We start from the raw sequence: 24,415 nt of genomic DNA on the forward strand, positions 1-24,415 counted from the left end.
AAACCTCTGGTATACTCCAGATAAAGGTGCTTAATGCCAGAGGAACATGAAGTATTGGTGAATCATTCGGTATGCTCCATGCCAGAGTAGCATGGTGTATTAGCATGCCGTCAAGTATAGTCCAGCCAAATGTACTCAATGCTAAAGTAAGTGGGAGTATTGTATCTTCTGGTGTACTCGAGCCAAATGTACTTAATACTAGAATAATATGGGGTTTTAGTGTATTTTCTGGTATATTCTAGAGTAACTGGGAGTATTGATGTGCCTTCCAGTGTACCGCAGGTAACGGTACTAAATGCCAAGGTATTGCAGAGTATTAATGGAAGTGTCACTGAATCTCCCAGGACTCCTTGGCCTGATTTAGCTCATGCTGGAGCAGTGTGACGTGTAACTGTAGATGAAGGTGGAATAACAGAAAGTATTAGTGTCTCCTCAGGTATGCGCTGGTTCATTTGGATTTGGTGGTGGGGCAGGCTAGCTCATGACTGACTGTCACCCCAGCTCTCTGTTCTGTTCTCAAAGGGAGCCGGGTTCCAAGCTGCCTGGGATCTGATACTGGTTTTCCATGTGCTGCTCCTCTCAGTGGCCAACGGGAGGCGCTGTTCCCAGATAGGCTGTGTCGGGGAGCAGGGACACCATGAGTGACTGGGCTCTTTAGTGGTCCCTCCTGTGAACACAGCACTGGCTGAAATAGCAGCCCTGGGACTGCTTATCCCTGGAACCGGAGAGGCACGCCCAGCGCTGCCCTACCTCGGTGCCTCACCCCTGCCCTGGAGACACCGTCCCATGGGGTGCTAAGATTGCTCAACTCTCCGGGATGGTCTCCCTGCTGAGGCTGTTAGCACCAGCTGGGCCTCTCACTAAGCCGCTGCGGCTAGTGGCCAGCCTGACTGTCTGGATCGTCTCCATCCGCAGGAGCTTCCAAGTGTGTTGGTGCTTCCTGAGGCTCCTCTGGGGGAGCCGTGACATCTATATTCAGCGCCAAGCTCGGCAGCCTGGGCTAGACCCCAGGCCTGGGCACTGCATTGTTTACATTTGCCCTTTGCTCCCAGGTGAGCAGGGAAGCAGCTGAGCTCGAGGACCAGGCACAGGCCACATGCACACACACATGCGCACACACACACGTGCACACACGCGCGCGCAAAGAGAGAAGCTGCTTTTAAAAGTCAATTGGGCCTCTGGAATGTGCTTATTGCAGCGTTCAGCAAAGCCATCGGGAGGGAATATTTGATCAGGCAGAAATGTAATATTTATAGGAGGGGGCAAATCAGCAGGGGGAAACAGATACATAAATAAAAATGCGCTGGCAAAGAAAAGCCAGGACAGACACGCTGAGAGAAAGCTGTCTGGGGGCCTTGGAGAGCATGCACACAACCCTGGAGAGGTCCTGTAGCGGCAGAGGTCCCCACAGGAACATCGCCTCCCCATCCTCAAAAACTCCTGCAGCTATTAGCAGTGGGGGCAAAAGACCTATCTGGCTTCAAGATTAAGCTCGATAAGTTTATGGAGGAGATGGTATGATGGGATAACATGATTTTGGCAATTAGTTGATCGTGGACTATTCATGGTAAATAGTCCCAATGGCCTGTGATGGGATGTTAGATGGGGTGGGATCTGAGTTACTACAGAGAATTCTTTCCTGGGTATCTGGCTGGTGAATCTTGCCCACATGCTCAGGGTTCAGCTGATCGCCATATTTGGGGTCAGGAAGGAATTTTCCTCCAGGGCAGATTGGAAGAGGCCCTGGGTTTTTTTTGCCTTCCTCTGCAGCATGGGGCACGGGTCACTTGCTGGAGGATTCTCTGCACCTTGAAGTCTTTAAACCATGATTTGAGGACTTCAGTAGCTCAGACATAGGTGAGAGGTTTATTGCAGGAGTGGGTGGGTGAGATTCTGTGGCCTGCATTGTGCAGGAGGTCAGACTAGATGATCATAATGGTCCCTTCTGACCTTAAAGTCTATGAGTCTATCAGGGTGCCCTGCTCAGACGGAGCCCATCTTTCATCTGTGTAGCACTTTCTGGCTTCCAGGGATGCTCAGCACCTGGCAGCTCCTGCTGAGGACATCCCTTGCTTATAGGATGTTTCTAATGCAACAGACTGGGAGGGGTGGATTGGACCCACAAGTGGCCATGATAAGCTTTGAGCATGTGCAAGGTAAGGAAACCCAAGGCAGCCCTGCGGGTCTGGTGCATGGCCCGTTTCCTTTGGAGTGTGCTGTCCATCTGTCCTGCCATTCCAATGGTTGATGGTCCAACTGGGCATGCTAACAACTGAAGAACAGGGGTGGCTCGAGAGAGGGCACTGTGCATCCACCAAGCCACACCTCATGTCGCAGTGCCTCTGATGCGGCCTGACTTCCCAGCACTGAGGGGACATGGTTCAGGCGAGTCCCTGGCCCGAATGACTACCTGAACTTAAGGACCTCTCTGTATCTCTCTAGGGTCTTACGTCGCAGCTGTTTTCATGGGGACTGAGTGCCCGCTGGAGCTGGGCATCTGGCTTTTGGCTTGCGTCTCCATGGATTCCCACTGGGCCACCTGGGCTGTGCTTTGGGCAATGCAACCTGAACCATCCCAGGAACCAGTGGAATTGGTTTGCAGCAGGGAGGGGTGATCCAAGGAGCTGCAGATGAGGTTGAATTTGCTGGGAAGCTTAATCAATCCTCTCTACTGTACTTTATCATGACATCCCAAGGGGCCAATTAATGTGTCTCAACATCCCAAACCAATACGAATCATTTCAAAACCACCTGGACGCCATCTGCCACTCAGAGCCCTGCGCCACGGGTCAATACCGCCTGTCAATCCCCAGCAAACGGGGCATCACGGCTGATGGTGCCAGGGGGCAGGGTACGGAGAGGGTCATATTTGCTGCGGTTGGACTTAATAAATAATCATAATGCATCTGGCTGGGTCCTTACATGGTGTAAATTGGTGCAGAGCCACTGAAGTCAATTGAGTTATGCTGTTTTCCATCAATTGGGGATCTGGCCCCTGGACTCCCATGGAGCTGGGCTAGCTGGTGTTCTGAGCCCTTCACTCCACTGGAGCTCACCTGATTTACACCAGCTGGGGATCTGGCCTCATTCTGCCTTTCACCGGAGGATCCTGACTTTTTTAAAGTAAAGTTTAAGTATCATTATCCCCAATATATGTTTCAATGGTGGTGAAATGACTCACCAAAGGATCAGGGCAGCACGGGGAATAGAAACCTGCCGCTAACCAGAAGACCGTGCTGCCTCCAAAGTCTGGTAACCTTTCCCTAAAGCAGCTAGGGCATTTAGGCTGTGTCCTTATAGAGTATGACTCTGGAAGAGCACTGCAGTGATCCAGTGTGCGGGGAAGGGGGGCATGAGTTGCACACACTAGGCTCCAGGAAGACAAACCCCAGCATAAGGGGGAAGCTTTTGGATCAATGCTGAAGCCTATAGGAAGGCTGGGTTTGTGGTTAAAATGCTGCTTTGGGCTCTGAAGGGTTAGGGGCAGTTCCCAGCTCTGTCACAGATTTCCTGTGTGACCTTGGGCAAGTTGCTTATCCTCTCTGTGCCTCCACTTGCCATCTGTAAAATGGGGATAACCCATCCTTTATCTTGATTGCAAGCTCGTTAGGGCAGGAACTCTCTCTTACGTGGTGCATGGTGGGTGCCTAGCACCCTGGGGGTCTGATCTCAGTTGCGGCCTCTAGACGCTGCTGTAGAAGAAATACTCCTGAAGCTCAGCTGACATCTGAAAGCCAGATCCAGGAACACTGTAAAGAGGCTCTCTTTGCTGTGTTGAGCCAGAAGTACAGCATTCCTTGGCCTCGTTCGCGGTCCCTGAGAAGAAAGGAGTGAGCTGCAGTAGAACAGGCTGGTCAGCTGCCTCTGTAAGTCCCCACCCTGACTTTGCCCCATTAGCCCTGGGAGATCCTGGCTGCTCCCACCCTGTAACCCATCTAGGTTCCAAGTTAGGGCAGGGACTTTCCTTAAAGGCTCCCAGTGCTGCGGGACTGTGTCGGGACTGGATGACTGACAGTTACCTATGAAATCGGTAGGGCAGTAGGTTAGATGTCGGGACCTCACAAGGATCATGCTGGAATGGGAAGGGAACGCCCACATTTGGTTGTCCTTCCATGGCTGGAAAATCAGCGAAGCTGGTTTCCAGGGCTTCCACCCCTTGATGAAGGACTGGATCCCATAACCCACAGTCGCTGCTATGCTCAGGATCTATAGCAATGAGAGGCCGGGCAGGGTACCCAGGTTAGGAGCAGGGTTCATACCTGGGGGGGGGCATCTGGAACACAGATGACCTTAAACTCAGGGAGAGAAAGACAGTGTGTGGCACTCCCCCGGCTGGCTGATTCACACACTGCAAGGGCATAGCTCTGCGAAGCCTCTCTGGAGGAAAAAACCTGGAGAGAGACATCTGAAGGGCCAAACGCAACACATGGGTGTAGGGAGTGTGTGCAGGTGTAAGTCACAAGTGCACCTGGCATATATGCACACATGGCATGGCAGACTGTGGGCTTTTAGTTGTGCGAAGGGATGTCAGAAGTCAATAGCTAACAGCAGCAGAGACAGGTAATAAAAAGAATAAGGAGGTGGGGGAATGGGTTGGGTTGTGTGATGTGCTGAATGATAGACAAGGCCTCGTTTTGTTGCCTAACGTATAGGGCTTAGATCATCCTTTCGCTCTTCCTCACTGTCCTATCGGAGCACTGGCAGGTTTTATATCCTTATGAGGTTGGGAGATATTATTCCTGTTTTTCAGAATGGGGAAACTGAGGCACAGAGTGACAACCTGCCCAAGGCAATGACAGAACCAGGAATAGATGCCAGGAGTCCTGCGTTCTTGTACCATTTGGAAGTCAAAGAGCTTGCTACAGACAGCGTCCCCCCTTGTAGGCAGGAGGTAGGGGAACAGTGGCTGACCAGATCCCTTCTGCGGGCCGTATGTGTCCGTCCCAGATGCCGGATGTGGGTAAATGGAAACAGGGTGCAAAGATCAGGACGGGGTGGCTCAGAATAGTTGGGATGGTGAGTCTCACCTCTGAATCACTGCCCCAGCTCCTGCCCAGGTTGGAGTGACTAGGAACCGTTCCCATCTGGTGACAGGTTGTGGGGGGGAGCTCAATCCAGTTTCTAGTGGGCACTGAAAGCATCATCTGACTTGGCATGAACTGCCCCTCCACACACCATGTGCCCTGTCTTAGCAGAAGGGACCGAGAAGCCTTTGATGCTATTCCATGCAGCGGGGTCCTTCCAGCTCAGCCTTGGCTGGGGGCAGTGTGGCCTGGAGAGATCTGCAGGTGTGGGAGCACCAGCCCACTTGCAGCCTCAAGATCAGCACAGCTTCCCGATTGTGGTGCTCCCCTTCCCCTGGACTCCCTGGGCGAGACGCAGGCTCCGTGTGCCTGCCCCTGGGTTTCTGCAGTTCCCTTTTCCGAAGTGGGGGCTGCACCCTGGAATTGGAATGTGCAAAGGAAAAAATAAACTAACAAGCAAGGGCTCTGTGCCACTGACCTGCTCGTGTGGAGAACCAGACAATGGGCTGTCTGTTGTCAGTGCGGTTTCAGGCTCAGATCCCAGCTGCAAGATACAGGCTATACAAGGCGGGGAAGAATGTTATCAGGCGGCTATCTGCTGGCTACACTGAAATGTAATCCTAGTTTGGGGTGTTGTAAGACACATGAATAGAATCTGAGCAAGGGAAAGGACAGAGCTTACCGAGCGCTGGGACATTTCAGAGATTCACCTTTTCTCTCTCCTGCGGCATGGAGGGGGGAGTGGCGCACAGGGCAGACATTAGATGCATGCAGCTGACTAACGGTTAGACATTAATAAAGACAAGTGCAAAATACTGCACTTAAGAAGGAAGAATCAAACGCACAGCTACAAAATGGGGACAAACTAGGTGGTGGTACTGCAGAAAAGGGGCTTCTAGGGGATCACACATTGAACCAAAAATTAAGATGTTTGTACACCAATGCGAGGAGTCTAGGTAACAAAATGGAGGAACTAGAGCTACTGGTGCAGGAAGTGAAACCAGATATTATAGGGATAACAGAAACATGGTGGAATAGTAGTCATGACTGGACTACAGGTATTGAAGGGTATGTGCTCTTTAGGAAAGACAGAAACAAAGGTAAAGGGGGTGGAGTAGCATTGTATATCAATGATGAGGTAGAATGTAAAGAAATAAGAAGCGATGCAATGGATCAAGTTGCAATGGGGGAGGTTTAGATTGGATATTCAAGTTGCAATGGGGGAGGTTTAGATTGGATATTAGGAAAAACTTTTTCACTAAGAGGGTGGTGAAACACTGGAATGCGTTACCTAGGGAGGTGGTAGAATCTCCTTCCTTAGAGGTTTTTAAGGTCAGGCTTGACAAAGCCCTGGCTAGGATGATTTAACTGGGACTTGGTCCTGCTTTGAGCAGGGGGTTGGACTAGATGACCTTCTGGGGTCCCTTCCAACCCTGATATTCTATGATTCTATGATAAGACAGAGTCCGTCTGGGCAAAAATTACATTGGGGAAGATAACTAGTAAAGCCTCTCCTACGATAGTGCTTGGGGTGTGCTATAGACCTCCGGGATCTAATTTGGATATGGATAGAGCCCTTTTTAATGTCTTTAATAAAGTAAATACTAATGGAAACTGCATGATCATGGGAGACTTTAACTTCCCAGATATAGACTGGAGGACCAGTGCTAGTAATAATAATAGGGCTCAGATTTTCCTAGATGCGATAGCTGATGGATTCCTTCATCAAGTAGTTGCTGAACCGACTAGAGGGGATGCCATTTTAGATTTAATTTTGGTGAGTAGCGAGGACCTCATAGAAGAAATGGTTGTAGGGAACAATCTTGGCTCAAGTGATCATGAGCTAATTCAGTTCAAACTAAATGGAAGGATTAACAAAAATAAATCTGCAACTAGAGTTTTTGATTTCAAAAGGGCTGACTTTCAAAAATTAAGGAAATTAGTTAGGGAAGTGGATTGGACTGAAGAACTTATGGATCTAAAGGTAGAGGAGGCCTGGGATTACTTTAAATCAAAACTGCAGAAGCTATCGGAAGCCTGTATCCCAAGAAAGGGGAAAAAATTCATAGGAAGGAGTTGTAGACCAAGCTGGATGAGCAAGCATCTTAGAGAGGTGATTAAGAAGAAGCAGAAAGCATACAGGGAGTGGAAGATGGGAGGGATCAGCAAGGAAAGCTACCTAATTGAGGTCAGAACATGTAGGGATCAAGTGAGACAGGCTAAAAGTCAAGTAGAGTTGGACCTTGCAAAGGGAATTAAAACCAATAGTAAAAGGTTCTATAGCCATATAAATAAGAAGAAAACTAAGAAGGAAGAAGTGGGGCCGCTTAACACTGAGGATGGAGTGGAGGTTAAAGATAATCTAGGCATGGCCCAATATCTAAACAAATACTTTGCCTTAGTCTTTAATAAGGCTAAAGAGGATCTTGGGGATAATGGTAGCATGACAAATGGGAAGGAGGATATAGAGGTAGATATTACCATATCTGAGGTAGAAGCGAAACTGAAACAGCTTAATGGGACTAAATCGGGGGGCCCAGATAATCTTCATCCAAGAATATTAAAGGAATTGGCACCTGAAATTGCAAGCCCATTAGCAAGAATTTGTAATGAATCTGTAAACTCAGGAATAGTACCGAATGATTGGAGAATTGCTAATATAGTTCCTATTTTTAAGAAAGGAAAAAAAAGTGATCCGGGTAACTACAGGCCAGTTAGTTTGACATCTGTAGTATGCAAGGTCCTGGAAAAAATTTTGAAGGAGAAATTAGTTAAGGACATTGAAGTCAATGGTAAATGGGACAAAATACAACATGGTTTTACAAAAGGTAGATCGTGCCAAACCAACCTAATCTCCTTTTTTGAAAAGGTAACAGATTTTTTAGATAAAGGAAATGCAGTGGATCTAATTTACCTAGATTTCAGTAAGGCATTTGATACCGTGCCACATGGGGAATTATTAGTTAAATTGGAGAAGATGGGGATCAATATGAACATCAAAAGGTGGATAAGGAATTGGTTAAAGGGGAGACTGCAACGGGTCCTACTGAAAGGCGAACTGTCAGGTTGGAGGGAGGTTACCAGTGGAGTTCCTCAGGGATCGGTTTTGAGACCAATCTTATTTAATCTTTTTATTACTGACCTTGGCACAAAAAGTGGGAGTGTGCTAATAAAGTTTGCAGATGATACAAAGCTGGGAGGTATTGCCAATTCGGAGAAGGATCGGGATATTATACAGGAGGATCTGGATTACCTTGTAAACTGGAGTAATAGTAATAGGATGAAATTTAATAGTGAGAAGTGTAAGGTTATGCATTTAGGGATTAATAACAAGAATTTTAGCTATAAGTTGGGGACGCATCAATTAGAAGTAACGGAAGAGGAGAAGGACCTTGGAGTATTGGTTGATCATAGGATGACTATGAGCTGCCAATGTGATATGGCTGTGAAAAAAGCTAATGCGGTTTTGGGATGCATCAGGAGAGGCATTTCCAGTAGGGATAAGGAGGTTTTAGTACCGTTATACAAGGCACTGGTGAGACCTCACCTAGAATACTGTGTGCAGTTCTGGTCTCCCATGTTTAAAAAGGATGAATTCAAACTGGAGCAGGTACAGAGAAGGGCTACTAGGATGATCCGAGGAATGGAAAACTTGTCTTATGAAAGGAGACTTAAGGAGCTTGGCTTGTTTAGCCTAACTAAAAGGCTGAGGGGAGATATGATTGCTCTCTATAAATATATCAGAGGGATAAATATAGGAGAGGGAGAGGAATTATTTAAGATCAGCACCAATGTGGACACAAGAACAAATGGGTATAAACTGGCCACCAGGAAGTTTAGACTTGAAATCAGACGAAGGTTTTTAACCATCAGAGGAGTGAAGTTTTGGAATAGCCTTCCAAGGGAAGCCGTGGGGGCAAAAGATCTATCTGGTTTTAAGATTCTACTCAATAAGTTTATGGAGGAGATGGTATGATGGGATAATGGGATTTTGGTAAGTAATTGATCTTTAAATATTCAGGGTAAATAGGCCAAATCCCCTGAGATGGGATATTAGATGGATGGGATCTGAGTTACTATAAAAAATTCTTTCCTGGGTATCTGGCTGGTGAATCTTGCCCATATGCTCAGGGTTTAGCTGATTGCCATATTTGGGGTTGGGAAGGAATTTTCCTCCAGGGCAGATTGGAGAGGCCCTGGAGGTTTTTCGCCTTCCTCTGGAGCATGGGGCATGGTTGACTTGAGGGAGGCTTCTCTGCTCCTTGAAGTATTTGAACCATGATTTAAGGACTTCAATAGCTCAGACATGGGTGAGGTTTTTCATAGGAGTGGGTGGGTGAGATTCTGTGGCCTGCGCTGTGCAGGAGGTCGGACTAGATGATCAGAATGGTCCCTTCTGACCTTAGTATCTATGAATCTATGTATCTATGAATCTATGAATCTGAGTCAACAGTGCGATGCAGCTGGGGAAAAGGCTAATATCATTCTGGGGTCTGTTAAAAGGAGTGTCGTATGTTAGACACGGGCGGTGATTGTCCCCCCCTTCTACGCAGCACTGGTGAGGGTCAGCTGGAGTTCTGTGCCCAGGTCTGGGCGCCGCAGTTCAGGAAAGATGTGGACAAACTGGAGAGGTTCAGGGGAGAGCAACAAAAATGATCAAAGGATCAGAGAAGCTGGGCTCTGAGGAAAGGTTTAAAAGAACTCGTCGTGTTCAGTCTCGACAAAAGAAGACTGAAGAGGAACCTGATGACCTTCTGCACATGCACTGAGGGCTGTTATCAAGAGGACGGTGAGGTCTCCATGTCCGCTGTCGCTAGGATTAGAAGCAATGGGCTTAATCTACAGCAAGGAAGATTTCAGTTCAATGTTAGGAATAAGGGGGCTCTGGAACAGGCTCTGAAGGGAGGTGGTAGAATCCCCGTCACTGGTGCTTTTTAAGACCAGGTTGGACAAACCCCTGCCAGGGATGGTCTAGGGTTACTTGGTCCTGCCTCAGTGCAAGGGGCTGGATGCACTGACCTCCTGAGGTCCCTTCCAGCCCAGCATTCCTGTGATTCTGTGATCAGATGCCTGCAACTGACTGAGGATGAAGTGACTGCTGGTTTGCTTCCTCGTCAGCCGCCTCACTCCAAATGCAGTTGGGTCCCTTTAAGACCCCAAGTGGCCCCTCCTTTGCCCAAAATACACAGCAGGATACTAATGGGGCAGAAGGCAAATGGGTCAGGAGAGAAGCAGGGGGAGGGGAATCCAGGGAGGGACTAGCCTTTGGCTATCTCAGCAAAGGAGCAGAGAGCCTCCTTCTCACTGTGTTAGTCCAGGACAAACCACCTCTCTCACTCATCCCTCAAATCCACCCTGCCCCTTCCAGAGTGCTCACTGCCCCATTTAATATCGTTCTGCTGGATGGGGTCCCTCCTTCTCAGGATGCATCTCATTCTAAAACTGGAGAGGAAGGAGGGCACTGGTGTGCAACTTAGGGGATCTGGGTTTGGACGCCCTGTGTGACCCTGGGCAAGTCATTCCATCTCTCCGGGTCTCAGTCTATCTGCAGAACGGGGATAATGATCCTTCCTTTCCCTCTCTTGATTATCTCAGCTCTTTGAGGCCGGTACCATCTTTGTTTGCACCTAGCACAGTGGGATCCTGGTCCGTGATTGGGGCATTTAGTCACTACCATAATCCATCTAATAAATCCTCCTCCTCATAATCTTATAAAGTGCGGTAGGGGAAGGCAGTGTAATGGGTAGGGTCCTGGGCTGAATTCCCAGCTCTGCCGGGTGACATTGGGCCAATCCCTTCCCCGGTTAGTGCCACCGCTTCGCTCTCTGTAAAATGTGCAGACTGACCCCCCCATTTGTAACATGCATTGAGTCCTGTGTGTGGAGTGTGCTAGAGAAGCCCTGAGTGTTATATTAGTGAACAACACCAGTCCCAGGGGTGATTCTTGGTACATTGTCCAAACACCAGAGAGCCTCAGACCCTCACCTTTCCAGTAACCTACCGTGTTATGTGATGGAGCAGGTAACTGTCTGCTTCGAGGGAGCCAGGGTTTGGAAACTCAGCGCCGAGTGGCAGGTCTCCAAACAATGAACGGCCCCTTCGCTGGTTTTTAAGGTTGGGGCACGTCTCTCTTTAGTTTTTAAAGCCTTGAAATGGTCCAAGAAACCAAAGTCAGGGGGAAAAAATATCCTTGGCTAAGCCTGGCTCCCAGTCCTGCAACCCTCGTCACACTTTTGAACCCTCCAGGAGCCCACACAGAGGTCTGGCCAAATCGATCAGATTGCAGGGGGGCCCACTCCTGCTGCCACTCTGCCAGTGTGGTGCTTCATTGAAATCAAAGGATCTTTGCGCAGGCACGGGGGACCCCCACTTCTCAGAGCCAGAGCGAAGGATGGGCTTCGTCAAGCCATGTCCCCGCCCCGTCCCTCAGTTTCCCCCTCTGTAAAAATGAGGATCATGCTACTGAGTTGGTTTGCAAAGCCCTTTGAGATCCAGGGATGAAAAGCTCTAGATAAGAGCCAGGGATTACTGTTATTATCACTTGGTGATTTCATCACCTCCACCTCAGACCTGAAGGCTAAACCTTTCGCTCCCCCCCACCCATACCCATCAAATCCTCTCATCCACCCCCCATTTATTACAGCTGATCAGTTCTAATTCAGCAGCTTGTCATCCAGCAAAGGCCCTCTGCGTTAGTTGGACTTTTTTTCCAAAAACCCCATAATAATAATTATTCCCTGATAATCCTGTTTTCTTCCTTTCTTCCTTCCTTCCTTCCTTCCTTCGGCTTTAATAACAATCATCAAAATAACTAAATAAATAAATACCTTAAAACAAAACAACAAAAACAAAGGGAGAGAGGAGAGGTGGGATTTTTTTCCTTTATTGTGTGTGCGCATTTGAAAATTGTTGTCCAGTGAATCACGGCCCTCGGTATTAATTTTACATTTTAAAATGTTACCTTGCCAGGGGCAGGGCTGGCATGACTGAATCGGAAAAGGAGAGAAAGAGAGAAAAAGCCCTTCTCCTTAATTAGCGTATTTCACTGTGTGATCAGAGTGCTTATGAAGCGAGTAATGAGGTGTATAGTAGCTTAAAGATTGCAAGAGAGCTGCTTCAGTGATATTCAGGGAACAGCCTTCCCCTTTCCTGCTCTCCATTTGTTCTCTGCTTCCTCCTTTCTTTTTCATTCCCTTTTTCCCTTTGTGATGACTGCATGTCTTTTGTGTCATCCTCTTGAATCCCCTGAAACGTTTCCTGGTGGTTCGGGGGTTGCGCGCGCGTGCACGCACACACACACACACACACATCCCTATTATTGTCTGTACATTTCATTTTTTCTTACCCTGCTAAGACTGTGGGAATCACAGTGTCACCGACTATCTTGCCAGTCTATCAGTAGTTGTGCGGTGTTTGGTGCTTTCCTTAAAGCCCCACCTCCTGGAGTCATGAGATTTTCACAAGAACCTCAGCTTTCACTTTACATTTTCTAGTTGTCTGAGTTGCAGAGCTTGAAAATGCCTTTGAGTGTGTGCATGCCAGAGAGAGCAAGAGTTATGGAATATGTGTGCATTTTCTGTCTGTGTCTTTGTGCACGCATTGTGCATGAGTGTGTGTATATGCCTGTGTGTGTGTATGCCTGAGCCTGTGCATAGTCTGGTGTGTGTGTGTGTATGTTTGCATTGTGTATGAGCATGTGCAAGTGTCTGTGTGTGTGTGTGTGTGTGTGTATACCTGTGTGTGCGCATTGTCTGTGTGCGTGCATCAGAGGGAGAGAATGGGTGTGTATATGCTTCTGAGTGTCAGAGTGAATGACTGCGTGTGTGTGTGCGCATGCAGCAATGGGAGAGTGTGTGTGTGTGTGTCAGAGTGTCTGTGTGTTGCATCTCCCTGCTGCCCCACAGAACTGACCCCTGCCACCGCCTGGATTTCCATGACACACACAAATCAGCCAGACACACTTTTGTGCAGACAGCAGGGCCAGCCAGGGGAGCTCCACTCGCCTCTTGCTGTAGGCTGACCGCTGGGCCAACATCTCCCCTACACCCTGCCCTGTGGGAGGGAGGATGGCCTGTCCCTTTAAACCCTCCCTCTCACTGGCCCCATTGCCATGCAGCCCCTCTCTCTCCCCCTGCCTGGCTGTATTACACAAGCAGCAGTGTGTGCTTGGCTCACTAGCAGGCCAGGGGCTTGCAGAAGGAAGCCTATCCCACAGCGCTGAACTGCCACTTAGAGACCCCGTTGGGCTCTGTTTGTCCACCCAGCCATCTTCATCTAAATGGAGATGCGGCTGCATCTTCCCCCCAGGAGAGGGGAAGCAATTTGTGGATTGGGCGGGGGAGGGAGAGATGAATTATCCTCTGAAATGGAGGCTCTTTACCCAGCTGCTGCAGAGTGGCCACCTTCCTGCTCCTCCCACCACACGCACCCCAGGGCACAGCACGGGGGAAGCGCAGGGATGGGGGGAACCTGCCCTCAGGGAGATGTGGGAAGTGGAGATGCAAAATTCAGAACCAGGTCCGGATCCTGCAGCTCAGATACTGCAGGGGTGAGTGCAGGAGAGACAGAAGGAGAGATTTCATACACCAAGGTTTGGGGGGCAGAGGCGTGGGATTTTGGTTCAGGCCCATTATGAAGCTGGGAGGCCACTTGCAAAATTCAGATTTTGCAGTTCCACCCCCACCTCCCAATCAGTAACAGTGTGTGTTGTTCGGTGGCCCCCATGGGATGAGTTTGATGGGTCTCAGCCCAGCTCCCTGTGGCGCAGGGGCCGGGTCACAGTATCCACTGTTGCATTTGGCGTTCAGTGGCTGTTTCTGGTGAACAGATGTGGCAGAGAGACTACGGACTGAGTGGGCCCCGGAGAGTGAACTCCCTCCTGGCCCCCAGCATGGGCTTCTTTGAGGCAATATGGACCTAGTGATGGAGGTCAGTGCATATAGCTCGGCCTCTCTGTGCCGTAGAGAAGAGAGGCCCCCGGGCACATCTGCATCACAAGGGCTACAGTGGCACAGCTGCAGCTTCCTTCAGCGCCGGAAGGAGTTTTTTCGATGACGTTGGTAATTCACCTCCCCGAGCGGTGGTGCACCTAGCCATGATCTCCTGAGGTCCCTTCCAACCCTGATATTCTATGATTCTATGATCTAGTCCAGGCCCCTGCACTGTACATGCATAACTGAGAGAAACTGACCTAGCCACATCTACACCGGGAGTCAGGCCAGCTTACCTACAGCATGCAGGGGTGTGAATTTTCCACCCCTCTGAGTGGTGTAGCTAAGTGTAGATCAGGGCTCAGGCCTCGTCTTCACTGCAGACTTAACACGGGTTCAAACATGGGCTTTTCCTTTAACCCATTCCACATTCACACACTCACATGCCTCTCTCCCTGCCCCACAACAAAGCAGCCCTCACGCCCTGAGCTACTGGCCAGACCCGAGTTAGCTCATCCTGCATATTGCTAGCCCAAGATAACTGCAGTGAGAATGTGCAGCCAGGGCCACTCACAGGAATCAGTACCTGGTGGTCCTCCAGGACGCCCCTTCCCACGAACTTTCTTGCCATCTCCTCTGCTCAGACCCCTGATGGAAGCAGTCTGCCTTCATTTGCCTCTGCTCAGCATCCTCGCTCCCACCCTGCTCGCGGTTCCTTTAGCCTCCCCGTCTCCAGTGCCCAGCAAGAGGCCCATGTACCAGCGGACAGGCTCCAGGTGCTTTCCACCACTGCTGAATTCACAGTGGCTGTAATAGAGCCAGACTCCCCAACACAGATCCTCACGCTGGAGGCCACAGGGAGGTTCCAGGGGGTCCAACCACCCTGTTTTTAGGGCTAGCTGGGGGTGGGGTCCTTGAAACGTGTGGAGGGATCCCTGAAAATTTTCTGTTGTTCCACAGGAACACAGTCTGGAAAAGGCTGACTACCACTGGCAATAGGGAGACACCCGGGTTGTTAGCCCCTAAAGTACTATGGACCAGATCCCCAGCTGACATAAACTGGTCAGTGGAGTGATGCTCATTGAAACTGGCAGGGGATATGGGTTTTATAATCTGGGTTGGTTTCCCACAGCTCTGGGCCCCCTTTGCAGCCGAGCGCTGTGGCTCAGTAGCGGTGGGACACATGGGTCCCAGGTGGCCCTGGCCCAGCTGTTGGCCGCGTTCCATCGGTTTCAGTACCAATTCACTGGCCGCCTCCCGGCCCCAGGGCTGCACCAGGTCTAGCATGCATTGCAGCGGGGCACAAGCTGGAGTCTCACACACACACACACACACACCCCCCGCCACTCATGGCGCCCTCCACTCACAACCCCCCAAACTTCTGTTGTTTATCTTTTAAGGCTCCTCCACCCAGCGTTCATGAATAATTCCTCTTTCGGCTGCTAGAGGGTCAGTGATCTGCCTGCTGCCTTCACAGAGCGGTGTCTGCCTGCTTTTTTGTCTGTCATGTTTTAAAGAGAGACTGACAGCTGACAAGGCTTCCCGTAGTGCCCGACCCCCTCCCATCCCTCCCACAACAGGGGGCCCGTGTACTGCTGTCAGTTTCACCTGATGGGGAGTCCTGGGGCTGGAGGAGAGCAGGCCTGAGGAACTACAATGGGGACTGTTCTTGGCCTGCTTTTTGCTTCAGGGTGCCCTAGAGGTTCTGTGAGAGGGGGGCACACCCAGCATCACGCTGAGCAGCCAGTGCCCCAGGTGTGAGCCTCTTGGTACCCCTTGCCCCTCACCCTGGTATCTGGTACCATCCTGACGAGGGAAATCTACACTGGTGCCAGGACAGCGATATAGCAGGACAGGATCGAACTTCTAATGGAGACACACTGTGCTAGTTGCTTCTTGGGCTCAGTAGCATCAGTGCAGCATGTTTACACTGGAGGGGCTTGCGCTGGTGTGGCTACTTCAGTGGAAATCTTCCCCCACTCCTGCCCCAACACATACTACAAGACCAGGCAGGAGAAGTGACTCACCCAAGGCCACACAGCTGGGCAGTGGCAGAGCCAGGGAGAGAGCCCAAGAGGCCTGGTTCCCTGTCGTCCGTCACCGCGCGCAGTCAGTGCAAAGAGCTGCGGGGGTTGTGTTTGCCACTGATTTTGGCCTGCTTCAGATGACTGCAACTTGCCCTTCATGGCTCTCAAAGCTCTTTGAGTACTGCTGTCCCTGGTGGGGAGACTGAGTCACAGAGAGGTAGAGCCGGGGATAGAACGCAAGCACGCTGACAAATACAAGCGGAAGAAAGAACAGTTTTATGTTAAGTGTCTCCTGGCATCTAGTGAATGCCCGTGTGCACGCTCGCGCACACACACACACACACACACGCATCCACAACGGCCCCAATTTTTATTCCAGATGTTCTGTGCTCTCTCAGCAACTTGGAAGTGAATCAGTCCCCCACACCTGCCCTAGCCTTGCTGATGTCGGCAAGAGAATTTCTATTTGAGGGCAAGTGCCTCTGTAGGAACTTCAAATTAATTAGCAGAGAAAACCCATTCGGTGTGGGGAGAAGTCAGGATCGCTCCTGAGGGGCTCGTGCATTTGACTGCGGAGTCTTCGTCAAATGCGAGGGCCAATCAAATCTACACAGCAAGTTATTTTAAATTTCCCCAGAAGGCGGGTGTGGGTTTGGAAGGTGGCAAACGAAGCTGGCTGGTCTTAGGGGACTGTGGTGTATTGTGGTCTAAAATGGGAATTCCCGAGGTACTGTGGAGTCGTTTTCTAGCTCTGCTAATCCCTTAATCTCTCAGATAATCAGTACCAAAAAACATAAATTACAATAGGATTGGAGCACACATCTGCAATAATACCAAAAGGGTTTGATGGTATCGCAATGCATAATGATTTTTTGCTACTTATTATCAAGTGTTGCCAGTTTACTCCTCTTAAAACAATGAGGTACTGAATTTAATCTTGTAGAGTGAACGCGGATTCGGGGTGTTTGACTGGTGATTAGGGCAGAGGACCTTTGTGTCAGGATTCCTGGTCTTTGCTCCTGGCTTTGGAAGAGACCATGGTCTATGGTTAAAGTAAAGGGGAGTAAGAGTCAGAAGTCCTGGGGTGGTTGGATGGCAGTTGTGGTCTATGAAATACAGGGGCTCAGACTAGAAGATCTGGTGTGTCCCTTCCAGTCTTAAACTCTATTCCCAGATATGCCACTAATTTACTGTATGGGTTTAGACAAGTTGCCTCGGTTTAGACAACTTTAGACAAGTTGTCTCTGTGCCTCGGTTTTCCTTCTGTAAAACAGGGTGAGTCAAACTCCCCTCCTGGGGCTTTTCTCAGGGTCCATTAATTGATGCTTGAAGCGCTTTGAAATCTAGGTCGGGAAGCATTGGATAAGGGAAAAACTTCTTTACTGTCTCTTTCTCTTATTTTCTGTGTAAGGGGTGGGTGGTTTGACACAGTGAAAAGTAGAATCAGAAAAGAAGAGATGGGTTCTCTATGCTTGTTACAGATACCAAAAAGGAAGAGGGAAAAAATTTAGGGCCCTATTCTCCCTGGCTTGGCCCCATGTGCAGTTGTTTATATATGAATCAGCATGGTTGTGTTCTCCACTCACTTTGCACAGCTGCCAGTGGCTGTCCAAGGAGAAGGGTAGCAAAGTCAGGCCTTAAGGTCAAGCTTTTTATGAGTGGCTAGTGATTTTTTTGGTGCCCAGTTTGAGACACCAAGAAGGGTAGTGATTTTCAAAGGGTGGGAACTTGGCACTGTCTGGAAATCAGAGCCCTTTAAGGTGTCCCAAGTCAGGCTCCTGGAGTCACTAGTCACTTCTGAATTTCTTATGCCCGAAGCATCCCATGAATCATTGCATGGACCTCACAAAATGAAACCTTGGCAAGGCGTGTAGTCCACTGGTTCATGGGAGCCAGGACTCCTGGGTCTTCTTCCTGGCTCTGCTGCTGGCTTGCTGTGCAGCATTGGGCGTGTGGCTTAACTTAGAAGTCTTTCAGAAGTGGACACTGCTTTGGGTTGGTCCACTTGAGCCCCTTAGGGGTCTGAGAGTCACAGGTGCTAAGCACCCACAGTGCCAAGCAGGCACATCCAAAGCTCTGCTGCCAAGGACCCCTGAGTTGTCATCTTGCAGAGAGCTTGATGTTCTGACTGACAAATGTCAGGCTGGCCAGTCCACCACAGTCCTTCCCTGGATCCCTGCTTCTGACCCCTGCTTCCTCCTTCCGTTCCCCGCAGGTTCCATCGGGGGGACTACACGGTGGAAGTGAGCATCAATGACTACCTGGATATCTACTGCCCTCACTATGAGGACCCCTTCCCGGTGGACAAGATGGAGCGGTATATCCTGTACATGGTCAATTACGAGGGCCACGCTTCCTGCAACCACCGGCAGAAAGGCTTCAAGCGCTGGGAGTGCAACAGGCCCGACTCCCCTAGCGGGCCCCTGAAGTTCTCAGAGAAGTTCCAGCTCTTCACTCCCTTCTCTCTAGGATTTGAGTTCAGGCCAGGGAACGAGTATTACTACATCTGTGAGTATCCTGCGCTGCAGACGGGTGGTGCCCTGCACCCTCTTGGGGAACGACCCTTGTGCACATTGCTGACCGTGGCACTTCCTGTTCCTAACAGGGCGAGGGAGACTTGAAAAGCCCGGTGGAAGGCCTGGTGCAGAACGTGCAAATTTGCACAGTGAGCGGTTAACAGAGCTCGGTGCAAGCGTCTCGCTTAGCAGCCACCCAAAGACCATGGTGGAAGCACATTGTAAGGAGCTGGAGGGCGGGTATGTGCAACGCTGCCCACTACTGGATACAGCCAGAACCGTTCAGCTGTGTGTCACATCCCGAACACTGCTAGCAGCTCTAGTGGCAGGGGGCTGTAGCTTTGGAATAGGACAATATTGCGGCTGCCCCTGTGACGTTTCAGGCGGCTTCTGCGTGCCTCATAGTCCCAGCCCTGACGCTGCAAGCTGGCTACAATGTTAAGTTGCCTTGCAGACTCAGGGCTTTATGAAATTGCTTGTAAAGCCACAAAATCCACAAAATAAACCATGCAAAGACTCAGGGAGGACTGGGACATTTTGCTCTAGGTAGAAATTTCCACTGAAAAACACACATATTCCAACAGAAAAACACATCGCTAGGGCAGCGGTAGGGCTACAGAGTCTGAGTCTGTACTTCAGTGAATAATACTTTTCAAGAACCTTCGAGTTCAAATAGTCAGTAAGTAGTCCCGTTGCATCAGGAACCCAGGGTGCTCTTGTCAAACCAGGTGCTCAGACCGCTTTAACTCTGCCCCCGTGGGAGGCCAGCTGATCACCTGCCCTCCTTTGTTGACGGAGTATTGAAAGCTTGGCCCGTACCCGCGTCTCCAACTCTCTGCTTTGTCACCGCACTCACCTTTGCCCTGATTGTGCTGTCCAGACACATGGAGTTTTTATATGGAGATGGGCTGGCTCTGGGTCTAATGACACTTAGAGAACTGTCTGCCACATGGAATCCGAGGCCCGGATCCCTTGGGAGCACCTCCTCTGAGATACTCAGTTCTCTCAGCATCTCCCAGGATAGGGCTCTCAGGGCTCCATCGTGCCAGGTGCTGAACACCGTGGCACTGTCCCAGCAAAGCATGTACAGACACGCTGAACTTCAAGCACATGAGAAATCCTATTGACTTGGGTGACGGACCCAGCGCTTAAAGCGAAGCCCGTGCTTGATCAGGGAACTGTTCGTTGTGGGTGGATAAGGAGTTCTGGATCTTCCCAAGCCATAGCTATGGAGGCAGAGTGCAAGGATGGGGAGTAGCGTTGGCAGGGAAGCTAGCAGCATTGTGGTGAAATCCTGTCATTTGGGCCTCTTCCCTCTTGCAAGGCTAAAATTCCTTTTAGAAAAAGAAAACACCACCAAAAAATACACAGTCTGAACAGAAGCCAGGTTCTGCTGGACGCGGTCTGTCTGTTCTGTGCTGCTCCGGTGGTGCAAAGCAGCTGTGAAGCCATCTTAAGCAGCCTCTTCTAAACCCTGCTTTATGGCTGCGTTGCAATACCAGAGGTATGCAGTGGAACCGGAGTGTGCCAGGCGAATCTGGCTCCAAATGTCTCAGCTGAAATCTGGAATAACTCCTAGTGCTTTTCACTGTCAGAGCACTTAGCCTAAATACTGCCTGATAGCCCTTTGCAGCACTTCTGCTAGAGGAAGGTGAATGGGGAGACAGGCAGAGCTACTCACCCAAGGTCACAGCCAGAATCAGAGGTCAAGGATCAATGGCTCCCCAGTCCAACATTCATACCCCCACTGGACTAGAAATCTGGGTCAAGTTAAAACCTAGCGGGCTGGTCCAATGGGAGCCTTCTCATTAACTTCAACGGGCTGGGCTCAGAAGAAGATCCAGGGTCAGGTCTGAATGGACCTGTCCATAGCATTCTAGGAGGAATTCTGAATGACTGCTGGCTGTACAGTAACCCCAGACCTGAAATCTTGCTGGGGTTCTTCCTTTCCCTTCAGGATGGGGCCTCGCTTATTTCCATGCACCAGACTTTGCTGTGTTGGTGTGCTAAGATCATGTCAGTCGCCCCTGGGACCAGTGTAACCCCTGCCTGCTTGGGTCTGCTGAGGTCCCGAAACAAGAACCCCAAGAGGTGTGAACTGCCCCAGTCTTCTTAACTCCAGGGACGGCTGTGAGTGAGCATGCCTACGGTCCTCGGTTGCCTTCATTCTGCCTCTCCCGGGACACAGCAGTTTCCCGTGCAGCCAATAATAATATCCAGCTCTTGCATAGCGCTTTTCATCAGTAAACCTGAATGTGCTTTACAAAGGTGGGCAGTATCATTAGCCTCATATTACAGATGGGGAGACTGAGGCACAGAGCAAGAAAGCAATTTACCCAGGGTCACAGCCAAGACTAGAACCTAGGTCACCTGAGGCACAGTCCAGCACTCCAGCCACAAGGCCCTGCCGCTGGTCAGAACAAAGCTCACCTTTTTGTGGGGTAATGGAGGGTTTATTATGGTTTAAAGCAGCAACTCCATTTACTCTCCACTGATCATGCCAGAATCTGGCACACTAAAGCTGGCATTAACTGAGCCTTTGTTTAAGATCCAGGCCAGCTGAGTGCTCTGAAAAATAGTAAACCAAACCCAAACACACAGAGAGGCTCCTGGGCGAGTCAGTTTTCCTCCCCCGAGAAACCAGGGATGAGAGCATCAGAGCTCATTCTGCCCCTGCCACATGGACCATTCGCCTTGTAAAATTCAGAGCTCCAGCTTCCTGGGGGGTCTTCCCTGCCGGGGGCTCCCAGCAAGCAAAAATAATCAAGTGACTGTAATTAGCCGCCCGACCACCCATTGGGAAGGTTGGTTTACGTCTCTGTTTTAACAGAGCCCCACTTATCTTGATTAGAAGCAGGGCTTTTGTCCTGTGTTTCTTTTAATGGGGGCTGGAGGGTTGCGGAGAGGGACACCTAGCCAAACTAAAGGCACTGCCCTTGGGGCTAGGACAGAGGAGAAGGTTCCATCCAGGCCTCCTCATTCGGAGGGCCTGGTTGGGGGGGACGGGGACGGTGGGGGGGAGCCGTTGAATCCCTAGTTCAGCTGGAGAACTGATCCCTGGTGGAACTCCATTGATTCCAGCCTGGGAAATTCCATCTGCACCAGTGGGGGCCTAAAATTGGGGGTCCAAGTCAAAAGTGTCCGTTGAGTCTAGTTCCGAACCGGCCCCCCCATCTCATATCTCCCAATGCCGTCACGGCTGACAGGGTCTCCAAGGACCAAGAGATGGGGGTACAGCCTCAAAGGGACGTATTTGGCCTTTGAGAAGACACGAGGCTGATCTTCCTCCTTGACCAGAGCCACAAAGTTTTGGTGGATACAGAAAGGCCGGGTCTTGTTTTCCAGGAGAGGATGAAGAGTCAGAGTCATGTGGCTCCCCAGTATCTGTTGTCAAGGAGGTGGTACTAAGGGTTGTCTCTCACCTTCTTCCTGTCCCTTCCCTTCGGGGTGCTGAGAGTCATTAAGCCTGCATATAATGGAAACCACTTCAAGCCAGGGGGTGCTGTAGCACCCCTAATTCCAGCACCTATGCTTCCTTTGGATTAGACACACGTAGCAGATAGCATGTTTCAGCTCACCCGCGACTCTGGCCCGACCAGCGCTATAAAGAGCGCTGCTGATTTAGGGACTGCTCTCGCTCTACACACCACAGGAATGGCTGAGATCAGCTGAAGCTACATTGGCTTGTGGTCCTGGAAGCACGTGCTTGGGGACTGGAGTGAGGCCATTTTCAATAGAGTGTCCCAGATGTGAAAAGATATAAATCCTCATTCTTTAGGGCATGAGCCCGCCTAAATAAAAGGGTCAGGAGGGAACTTTCTGTGGAGGCAGGTTACCCCCTCACTGCCTCCTGCAGGATTTCTTACACCTTCCTTTGAAGCATCTGGTGCTACCCATTGTCAGAGAGAAGACACTGGGCTAGATGGATTTCAGGTTTGATCCTGTCTGGCAATTCCTACATTCTTGTGAACCTCACTCCTTTTGGAGGTCTGGCCACCTCCAGAGTTACAGCCTAGCCCAGTTTACAGCATTTAGCACTCTGACAGGCCCTTTACAAACAGCCCAGAGAGTTACTCCTGATTTGCCCCACTCCAAGGCCCCGATCCTGCAATGTTTAACCACATGCAGAATTTTACTCACACGAGTTAACTGAAATGCACTGGGCGACTCCCGCTCTTAAAGCCAAGCACACGTGTACAGGATCAGGCCCTAAGCAAGAGGAGAATTGGGCCCATTTTTAATTTTCAACCCCCAGAGTGGATGTACACAAGACAAAAATCAAATAGGGAAAAAGAGTTGCATGATGGAGCCTGAGCCAAAGCTGATTGGAGCCAGTGAAACAATTCCAACAGTTTTGCAATTAAAGGTTAAAATTAAAAAAAATTAAAAATCGTGACCCAAAAGCACTTGATGGTGTCATTTGAAGCCAGACGCCCTTCTGCTTTTGTGTGGGACTACCAGCACCGTTATCTTTCTTATTATTTTCCCCCTTTTTCTAAAGCATCTGTTTGGAAACCACTTAATTTGTTCCTTTTATCTAGATTAAATTACCATTCTCCCTTCCCCCATAAAATGTCACTCGTGAAATAACTGCATCTACAACTCTCTCTTTTCTTATTCTGTTTTTTTATTATTATTTTATTTTTTAATGTCGTTAGGGACAGATTACACAGGAGTAAATGGTGAAACTGATCATTGTTAAACCAGTTAGAATTCATGTCATGCGGAACATTAGAAATTATGCCTCTTTGAGGAACCGTATTTAGCAGACATGAAAGAAAAGAAATTACCTCCTTCTAGAGCTCACAAATTGGAATTCCATTAACCTCGCAGGCATAGAGATGAAGCTTTGTGTTCCCAGTTCTGGGTCAAGGTTAAGAGCCGGCGCTGGGGACACGAGCAAATGGTGAGACCCATTTGCCGATTTGTATTGGATCAGAATTTACAGCTGGGGTCAGAAGATCTGGAACTGGGTTACCTGGTCTCTCCCCAGTTTAGGAGGTTAGTTCATGATTGGGGTGCAGCATGAACGAGACAATGTACTGTATGACTCCGTGGGAAAAAAATCATTATGTATGGGAATCAGAGTGGAGTCTAGAGCAAAAGTCAGATGCTTCAGGATTTCAGCCCCTTGTTTGTTTCAGTTCAGGATACCTGTTATTCCATTTAAAACAAAGATTCATGGGTAAGGAGAGAAAAGCAAAACTATCAAAGAGCTCGAGAGACTGACACATCTTTCCCAGTCGGAGACAGGAACTTGGATGAAGTAATCAGGTTGTTAAGCCAAAGGAAGGTGATTTGGGAGCCTGGGGGGAGAAAATGATACATGGGCTGAAATAGGAAAGTCAAGTTAATGGGGAACTTTGCAAGATTGGGGGAGACCAGAAGTGTGACCTGACTTCAAGGCTACTTTCAGTTAAACATTATGGTTAAAATGGTTAATTATTTGTGTTATAGTAAGACACAGGCCCCAATCTAGATCAGAACCCCATTGTACTGGATTCTTCACAGGCACATAGGGAGAGGGAGTCTCTGCTGCAGAGCAATCTGAATAGACAATGGGTAGGAGGGGAAACTGAGGCACAAAGAGGGGAAGGACCTCACCCAAGGTCACACAGCAGGTCAGAAGCAGAGCTGGGAAGGGAACCCAGGTGTCCTGAGTCCCAGCCTTTATCCACTAGATCAAATCCCCTGGAAGCTGCAAAGACAATTTATTTGCTGAAAACAGATAAACGACATGAAACATGCTGGACCCCGTAACAAGAAAGCAGCAAGGGGGGGCCTGGCAGGTACGTTACAGATGAGCACTAAGAGCTGGAGCTCTTGGTAACATTTCACTCTCGCGCCCGCAAACAAGTCTGTGGAGCAGACAGGCCCGGCAGGGGGTGGGCAGGAACATGCACACGCACTCACACATA

At 49.7% G+C, this 24,415-nt stretch overlaps 1 protein-coding gene across 1 annotated transcript in view; it reads left to right on the top strand.

Moving 5' to 3' along the window:
* The window catches only part of LOC119848223 (ephrin-A2-like), a 205,989-nt gene that overhangs the window by 159,072 nt on the left and 22,502 nt on the right, over positions 1 to 24,415 (top strand). The window contains exon 3 of the mRNA XM_038383701.2: positions 18,197 to 18,489. Coding sequence (XP_038239629.1) covers positions 18,197 to 18,489 — 293 coding nt within the window. The remainder of the gene's footprint in view (positions 1 to 18,196; positions 18,490 to 24,415) is intronic.

The sequence above is a fragment of the Dermochelys coriacea genome, chromosome 25, assembly GCF_009764565.3.
Source record: "Dermochelys coriacea isolate rDerCor1 chromosome 25, rDerCor1.pri.v4, whole genome shotgun sequence".
Lineage (NCBI taxonomy): Eukaryota > Metazoa > Chordata > Testudines > Dermochelyidae > Dermochelys > Dermochelys coriacea.